This window comes from Gopherus flavomarginatus, chromosome 25 (assembly GCF_025201925.1).
Source record: "Gopherus flavomarginatus isolate rGopFla2 chromosome 25, rGopFla2.mat.asm, whole genome shotgun sequence".
NCBI lineage: Eukaryota > Metazoa > Chordata > Testudines > Testudinidae > Gopherus > Gopherus flavomarginatus.
Genome location: NC_066641.1, coordinates 14,862,079 through 14,870,322, shown reverse-complemented (window position 1 = coordinate 14,870,322; position 8,244 = coordinate 14,862,079). Strand labels below are relative to the sequence as shown.

Sequence of the window (8,244 nt, the reverse complement as noted above, 5' to 3'; positions counted from 1 at the left end):
TCGGAAAGGGAAGGTCTTTAATCTCCAGCTGGTTAACCAGGGAGCCTGTTTGCAAAGGGAATCAAAAAAAGCCAGTAAAAGAGGCACGCAGCCTCTGGTGTCACATGGCGAGGGAGCCTGCCCCAGGCGTCAGAGCCCCATAAACAGGGCAGGGGAAACCCGCTGTCCTGGCACGACGTCCTGTCCTGAAACACAAGGCTTTCTTGGCGAGGGGCCCCCTTCACACAGCCATGACACCAGCCCTGGCACAGCAACCTCTGCTTGCTGGTGAGGCCTAGAAGGCAAAGCAGCTGTGTGAGGGGAGGGGGTTCTCTGGAGGCCATGACCTCTCTCCGCATGGAACTAGAGCCGCTCTGTAAGTCAGTCCACCCGGGCTTCCCCCGCCAGCTGCTCAGTGCAGCTCAAGGACCAACACAGGAGGGCATCCTCTCCATGGTGCTGGGGCTGCTAGGACTCAGCAGAGCCCTTTTCCTGGAGGGGGTTTGCACCTGTTAAGCTGTGGTGAGCTGCGAGTGGGACCCCGGCAGGGGGTTACGTCAGCTTGAGACCCAGAGCAGAGTTGCCCATGGGGCTCTCTCCTTCTGCCCGCGTCAGAGGCCTGGGATTGGAAGCCTAGCGCTGTAACCTCATTTGAGCGGGTACAAACCCTGGGCGTTCAGCCAGAGTTGGAGGATGCTCCAGGGGCTCAGAGGGGGCCGCTCTGGGCTGGTTCTCCAAGTGTCTCCAAAGTGTTGGGCCTGGCAGTCAGGCCTGCGAGATGGAGCCCCTGCTGCTCTTGGAAGTGGTGGGAGCAGAGCAGTGGTTCCAGTCCCAGCCGGAAGCGAGTGCTGCAGAGGTAGGGGTGGAGCACCCGGGCCTTCCAGCCTCTTCAGCGCTGGAGCTCAGCCAGCAGGCGAAGGCCCGGGGCTGGCTCCCGTGGGGCAAGGACAGGTTGGGTCAGAGGTTCGAGCCAGGTCTGCTTCTCTAACACATTGGCGATGCCTCTGGCACCCTGGAGCCCTGAGGCGCTCAGGACTGCATCTTGCCATCCTTGCTCCTCCACACTACCAGGGTGACCAGGAAAGGGATGAGGCAGATGGGGGTAACGATGAGGGCCAGCAGCACGTCCTCCGGTGGGTCGAGGAACATGGGGTGCTCCTGGGTGCAGTTCAGGAAGTAGGTGCGGTGGCTCTGGACAATGCACTCCTCGGCGATGCTGTTGGGGTAGCTGTAGTTCTGTTCTTCTGCGAAGGTCTCCAGGCAGTGGCGGAGGTCGCTGTATGGCCTGGGGGGGCGGAGAGAGGACAAGCTGGGGAGTTTCCTGTGGGACCGTGGCTTTACCCAGTGCCACAAACTGGCTGTGGACCAGCAAGAACCGCAGCTGAGGTGATGGGTCAGCTCGTCGTGCCAGGACGGTCCCTTTCCCCAGAGCTGGCTGCTTTGCCCTGCCAGAGCGGTGTAAAGGGGCCTCCCCCTGGAGGGAGTCCTGCCCCCCGCATACAACTGCCTTGTTCCCAACTCCCCGCTACCCTGCACCTCACACAGCCATGGGCACCAGGCATGTTCCAGCAGCTCTTTGCAGCTGCTTTGCACGAGTGGAAATGAGGAACCCAGGCGCAGGCAGCAGGGAACTGAGCCCATCATTTGTCATGTGTGAGACTCCCTGACTGGCCTGTTGGGTTGTGCTGCCAGGGGCTGACTGGTAGGTGCATAATAATACTAGAGTTTGGCTCCTCTCACCCACTGAACTGCATAAAGGAGGCAGCCTCCGTAGCCCCCTTGTACAGATGGGGAAACTGAGTCACGGAAAGGGCTTTGGCTTGCCCAAGATCATGCAGCAGAGCCGGGAATTAACCCAGGACCCAAGTCCCGGTGTGTTTCCTTACCCACTAGAACCACAGCCCAGCCCAGCCCTGCCCACAAGCCACAGGGCACGCACAAAGCCAGGCACACGCCTTCAAGCTGTGCCATGGGAGCGCGCGGGGGGCTGGAGAGGAGCTGGGGGGGCAGCAGAGGGCAGGGAACATGCAAGTGCCGCATGTTTCAGCCACGCCCGGCTCGCCACAGGCCATGCTGACGCCAGACCTGTGCCGAGCAAAGCAGCAGGTTGGTTGGATTCCTCAGCAGGCTGGGCCGAGGGCCAGCAGGCCCCTGGGGAGCAGGCTAGAGTTGAAAGCTCTGGGCTCCGCTGGGACTGAGCTTGTTGAGAGGCAGACACAGACGAAGCTCTGCCCACCTTGGGAGCTAGCTACAAGGACACCCACCCTGTGTTTCAGCTTTGCCTGCCAGGTGGAGTCCCCCTCCTGCTCCTCTTCCTCGTCCCCATCCCAACCTCCCCTCCTCACCCCCTGCCATCCTGAACCTCTCCATCCCAACCCCTCCCCATCCCTATCCCGACCCCCCTTCCTCACCCCCACCCTGTGGAGCTAGCTGCTCCAAATGGCTCTGGAAATCAGTGTCCATGAACGCACCCGAGTGCTCGGCGAACTCACAGGTCCAAGCGACCAGCGGGTCGCAGGTGCCAGGCAGGAGACAGGGCGGCCTGCCCCAGCCTGGGGTAAAAAGCTCCAGCACCTTGGACCCTTGGGCTGCTCGGGTGGGGCTGCTGGGGATTTCGGGCTTTTTGAATCAGCCAGGCCTGTCCCCCAAACACCTCATGCCCTTTGGCACGTCCCAGCGGCCACATGGCTGGAGACTAACAGCTCCGCTGGGTTACAGTTGGTGCATTGAAAATTGGGAACAAAACAAGCCTTTTCCTTTCATTCAAAGTTCCCTGCAGAAAACAATCCTCGTGCTCTGCCCAGTCCCAGATGGGTGTCTGGCTCAGTGGGGCCCCGGTACAGCCAGTGGGATGCACACCCCTGCCACCCCACATCACATTACCCAGAGGCAGCTGCCCTCTGCTAGGTTCCCAGCCTCCCAGAGCTGAGAGCCCTGTGTGCTTTGCCCCCCGAGGCTCTGCTGGGCTGCTCAGGGCTCTCTGCTGCTCACAAGCTTGTGTATGGTGGAAAGGGCTCTGCCGGAAACCAACAAGCAAATGCCACAGTGCAGCTTCATGCCCCGGGCTGGCCAATCCCCCGCCCCCTGCGGTACCTGCTGATGACTCTCCATTCACACAGCTGCACCCTGGTCACGTTCATCATCCAGTGACTGAAATTGGCCCAGCACATGTAGGCTATCAGATTGTACTTTTCATCTGGAAAGAAGAAAACCAAAGCGCTTGGCAGCTGTCTCGGTCCTGGGAGCCCAGTGCTACCCAGTGGGCAGAGTGCCCACCCCTTGGGACAGGCAGCCACTGGGACAAAGCTGGCAAGGCTGGTCTCTGACGGATTCAAGCAGCTCCCCGTTGCCCAAGCCTGGAGTTCCCTTCCCAGCTACCCCTCCCCATTGCTCGCATACCAACTCCCAGTGGGGTGGCTCTAGGGGCCCCCTCTGGGATGCTGGCAGGCCAGGTGCCAGCTCATGCCAAGGTCCCCATGTCTCAACTGATCACTGACAAATACACAGCGGGGCTCAGGCTGGATCCCCTGGGTGTTTGTGGCGTTCAAGCAGGCAGCAGAACTATACGAATGGGTTTTGTGTTTATTGGAAGCTTGTGAGCAGCTCACAGCACTGATCTCACGTACGTCTATAAGGGAATAGCTGAGCAGCCATATGGAGAGCCTCTCTGACTGTGTAAATCCCCAGCCAGGAGAGAGACTTTCACTAGTGCCAAGTGCTGATCTGTAGCACGGGTGTTACATTCTGTCCGGGAGGGCAGGTCCAGCGACACCAGACGCACTATTGTGGGATGTTAAAGAGGACAGACGACTTTGTGGCTCTGCTCTTGACCCCCCATGGAGATGAGTCGTGCAAGTGGATTCCTCCCATCAGCTGAGTTTGCAACTCAGAGCAGGGGGAAGAGGGGAATAAAAACCCTCAACAAGAAGGAACTGGATCTCCATTAGGCGTGGATCCAGGGGGTAAATTTTCTAGGCAGAAGCACGGGCTTCCCCAGCTGCTTAGCCTGGATTAGTCCTAAAGGACATGCAGAGCTTGCTTATTATAGACGCTTCTATTATCTTTTGAAACATAAGCTTGTGCATGTGTGTTTACCTGCTTTAACCTTGTGAATAGCTTCTTGTTTCCTTTTCCTAGTTACAAGAAATACTTCATGTAGTTTATTATCGGCTTGGCTACAAGCGTTGTCTTTGGTGTGAGATATGAGGTGGTAAGTGACCTGAATATTGCTGTGATTCTTGGTGCAAGGGACCATCTCTCACACAGGCAGGTGCCCCTGGTGGCCAGAAAAGGGGTACCCCAGGGGCCTGTCTGCGACTCCCCGTTAAGGCTGTTATGGTGCTGGAGGAGCTCACGCTGGGTAACAGGCTGGTGAGATCTAAGCATGAGATCTCAGTCAATCCAGCACTGGTGCCCTGCTTCCTACCAGGCTGCCCCAAGGCTGGTGCTCGTGCTCCTGAGTCACTGCAGGCAGCTCAAGGCTCTCCATCGACAGGGCTGAGGGTGGGCCCCAACACAGGACAGTGCAGTATGGACCTTGCCCAGTGGCAAAGCCCCAGCCTGAGGGACTGGCTGGGTGGCACCAGGCGGTGGGCTGGGGAGGGGACCTGCGAGGCTGGAGGGATTCAGCAGCGCCTATGTGCCCAGCGACCCCAGCATTCTCAGGGCATGTTTCTGTGCCCATCCCCACTGTCTCCAGGTGCCACGTGCAAGGCACCAAGTTCCCCAGAAGGGCCCCGGTCCCGCCCTTGTAGTGTCTTCTCCCTGGGAGCTCTCAGGCCTGCAGGGTGCGGGGTGGGGCAGGCCACACAAGCCAGAGAGTCAACACGGGTGAGAGGTGCCCAGCCCCCACCAGTCTGACGGAGCCAAGAGATGCCTGGGCCTATGGCCCAGCTGCACTGCCCGTTTGCTGACAAAGGGAGACAGGTACCGGGCGGAGACTTGCTAGCCAGCGGCAGGGGAGGAATCCCAGGAGTGCCGGCTTGGTCACAGCACGGCGAGCTCCGTCCTCACTGCCCCGCCCGTGGCTGGGCGCTCCTGGCACTTACCCGCAGTCAGGTTGAGGAGCAGGTTCTCAGGTTCCTCAATCACCGTCTGGTTCTGGAGCTCAGCCAGAGACTCGTTGGCTCCTGGGGGGGTAGCGGTGCCTGCGGGATGGAGCTCGCTCCCGAGAGCCGCTGGAGGAGGGGGAACCTCAGTGAGACGCAGCCCACGGGTTTTCTTCTGCCCGGCCAGGTGTCCTGCCCCAAACAGGGGTCTCGCGGGGGGCAGCGACATCCCTGGGCTGTTCCCTGGGTCCCTTTAACCAGGAATCAGGACGGGGCGCAAGGGGGGAGGTTCGATTCTAGAGGAGACACCAGAGAAGGGGCAGCGCGGGTGTGGTCCATGAGGCTGGAAGCTGGCCTGAGCCCGACACACCCCAGCTGCAACCTGTCCCACCCCTGGCGGCTCCATCGCTCAGCCCAATGCACCCTGGGGCCTGTCAGGGCTTCCTGGCTCGGCGTGTCTCACGAGTAGCCAGCCAGGGCGGCAAGACCACAGGGCTAGAAGGAACAGCGTGAGCTCTCCCCAGGCCCTGTCAGTGCGCTGGCCTGACACCCGCCACACGCCCACAGCCCAGCCAGGCAGCCGCAGCAGGGGTTGGTGTGGGAGCAGACAGGGGAAGCGAAGGGGGTGCGGGCTAGAGCCACTGGCAGGGCGGAGAAGCTCCAGCCCCATATGGTGACTCTCCTCTTTGCACATGGGTTAGCCCAGCTCCCCAGGCGGGGATCACCCCACCCCACTCCAGAGGGCTCAGGGACCCTTCCCTCTGCTCTCTGCCCTGGCTGCCAGCTCCCCACACACTGCCCCATCAGTGCCTCCCCTGGGACCTCTGGGGCCAGCAGGGAGCTGGTCTCAGTGGCCTGTGCAGTCCTTGGCTTCTCCGTGGAGGCTGCCCATGGTACCAGCTGCCATGCCGTGGGGCGGAGAAGCCTCTTCCTTGGTCCGGGGGTGCGGAGTGGGACAAGGGCTGGTGCAGCCTGGCTCACTGCCCCTGCAGTTCCAGCTTGGGCGATTTATAGACGGCCCCATTGACCACTTTGGTAGCGGCTTCCATGGGGCTGGCTGTGGCTGGGGGTCTCCGAGTCCCTGCGACGTTGGGGGGGGTCCTCCACTGAGGGTGCTAAGGGCCTGGGACCCCAAACAGGAGACTTCACTCTGTAGGCCGACCTGCTCGGCTCCCCCTTGGCCCCCTCCTCAATTTCCCAGCAGCTCCCCCTTCCCCCACCCCTTCCTGACTGGGACAGGGACTATGGGGCTGAGTCCATGTCCTTGGGCAGGGCAGTAAATAGGGGCTCTGTAAGCCTGTGGCACCCGGTGCTGATGACTCCCGGACCGTCTGAGGCCAGGCTGAGAGCTGGTGACCCTGGTGGAGAAGCTGGAGTCAGCCCAGCTCATCCCCAGGGCAGGATGAGAGTCTGGCCAGGTGTTCATAGGCTGCAAGAGGAGGGGCTCTGGTCTGTGGCATGGCAGAGATTAAGGGGGCTGGTCCGGGGCTCAGTGGGGCTGGTCTGGGGCTCAGTGGGGCTAGGGGGCTGGTCTGGGGCTCAGTGGGGCTGGTCTGGGACTGGTCTGGGGCTCAGTGGGGCTGGGGGCTAAACTGGGGCTCAGCAGGGCTGGGGGCTGGTCTGGGGCTCAGTGGGGCTGGGGGGCTAGTCTGGGGCTCAGTGGGGCTGGTCTGGGGGGCTAGACTGGGGCTCAGTGGGACTGGTCCGGGGGGCTGGACTGGGGCTCAGCAGAGCTAAGGGTCTGGGCTGGGGCTCAGTGGGGCTGGGGGCTGGTCTGTGGGACTGGGGGCTGGTCTGGGGCTCAGGGGGGCTAGGGGCTAGTCTTGGGCTCAGGGGGGCTGGTCTGGGGTTCAGTGGGGCTGGGGGCTGATCTGGGGCTCAGCAGGGCTGGGGACTGGTCTGGGGGGCTGGGACTGGCCCTTTGCTGTCTCTCCATCTGTTCCTGCATTTGCAGGATCTCACAGCGACTGGCTCTTCTTGCTCCCATCAGCATGTCCGTGTAGGAGCAAATCCAACCCAGCGACGGCTCTGGGCTCCCGGGGCGAGGCAGCGGCCGGTGAGGGGCCCTCACAGGCTTGTCTCTAGCACCTCTCCAGCCAGGCCATGGGCAGCCGTTTCATGCAGCCCCTTTGGCTCCTCCGTCCTGGGGCCTTTCCAGCTTTGACTGGGAATTCTCTGCCATTTTGAGCTTCGTTAAGGTCCGTGTATGTTTGTGCCACTAATTAGCAGGGAAGAACCAAAGGCCTTGAGCCAAGAGAACCGTCCGGTGGTGACGCACCACTCGCCAGGTGCCAGTGGCAGTGCTGACAGGACCCAGGGGTGCGGAATAGTGAGGGGCATCCCAGCCAGTCCCAGGAAGCTGCATCTCCTTGCAGACACGCGCCTGCCCCTCCATGAGAAGGGTCCCAGGCACAGTCACATGCAGTGTAATAGCGCTGCACAAAACCCAGCTACCAATCCCCCAGCCCCTCCTGGACCCCAAGCTCCATCACACCCACAGGGACACTGAGGCACAGAAAGGGCAGAGGCAGCCAGGTCCAAAGCTGGGAATGGAGCCCAGGAATCTGGGCTCCCAGCATAGGAGGGAGGGGTCCCTAAGGCCTTATCCTCCGCACAGGCATTACCCCTACCACTCATATCCCTGAGGTGAGGGCTGCAGACCCCTCCCTTCAAGCCCCCCTTTCACAGAGTCCAGGGCGGAGGGGTCACTCTGAGCCCAATAGCCAGTTCCTGCCCCGGGACCTCTTGTGCATTAGGGAGCTAGACCTTGGGGGCTGGGTTAGCGCTAGCTATGCCCCCTTCCCAACACACACAGAGCACCCTGGGGCTCCAGAGGGGTCTGACTTGCAGAAGCTGGAGCCAAGTCTTGCTTTGTCAAGTAGCCCAAAGCTGCAAACTCCCCACCCCAAACTCCTGGAGCTGGAGCAAACCCAGCCGGCCTGCAGCACTTACCCCAGAGCAGCAGCAGCAGGAGCCCAGGGCAGAGCCTGCCAGAGCCGGTCTGTCTGCAAAGTGCCATCCTGAAAAGCCTGCCTGCTAATGGTCAGGACAACTATTTCAATGGAAATAACAGGAAGCAACTCCTTTCCTCTGACAGGGCTGGTAGTGACTACAGAAGACGTGTGAAAAATGAGATTACTCAGTGCTGCCTCAAACCAGACCTCCCCGTGGGACACCCGTCAGAACAGTCCGCCTGCCGGGCCCAGCTCCGCCAGCT

The 8,244-nt window shown here is 61.2% G+C and overlaps 1 protein-coding gene across 2 annotated transcripts; it reads right to left on the bottom strand.

Moving 5' to 3' along the window:
* On the bottom strand, nucleotides 1-8,244 carry RAMP2 (receptor activity modifying protein 2). 2 transcript variants are annotated; one of them, XM_050934672.1, is made up of 4 exons: nucleotides 7,980-8,244; nucleotides 5,028-5,156; nucleotides 3,073-3,175; nucleotides 1-1,264 (listed from the first exon to the last, which is right to left on the bottom strand). In XM_050934672.1, the coding sequence occupies exons 1-4, from the start codon at nucleotides 8,044-8,046 to the stop codon at nucleotides 1,009-1,011; spliced, it is 555 nt and encodes a 184-aa protein (XP_050790629.1). In that variant the 5' UTR covers nucleotides 8,047-8,244; the 3' UTR covers nucleotides 1-1,008. The 2 variants fall into 2 exon arrangements, with proteins under 2 accessions (XP_050790629.1, XP_050790628.1); XM_050934671.1 differs by lacking the exon at nucleotides 7,980-8,244 and having other exon boundaries at nucleotides 5,028-5,340.

Bases quoted from the DNA above. Each gene is read 5' to 3' on its own strand.
- RAMP2 (XM_050934671.1), bottom strand. From the start codon at position 5,256: ATGTCGCTGCCCCCCGCGAGACCCCTGTTTGGGGCAGGACACCTGGCC. The intron at 3,176-5,027 runs GTAAGTGCCAGG...TCTTCTTTCCAG, and splicing joins GCTCCTCAACCTGACTGCGG to ATGAAAAGTACAATCTGATA. The intron at 1,265-3,072 runs GTACCGCAGGGG...CCGCCCCCCCAG, and splicing joins GAATGGAGAGTCATCAGCAG to GCCATACAGCGACCTCCGCC.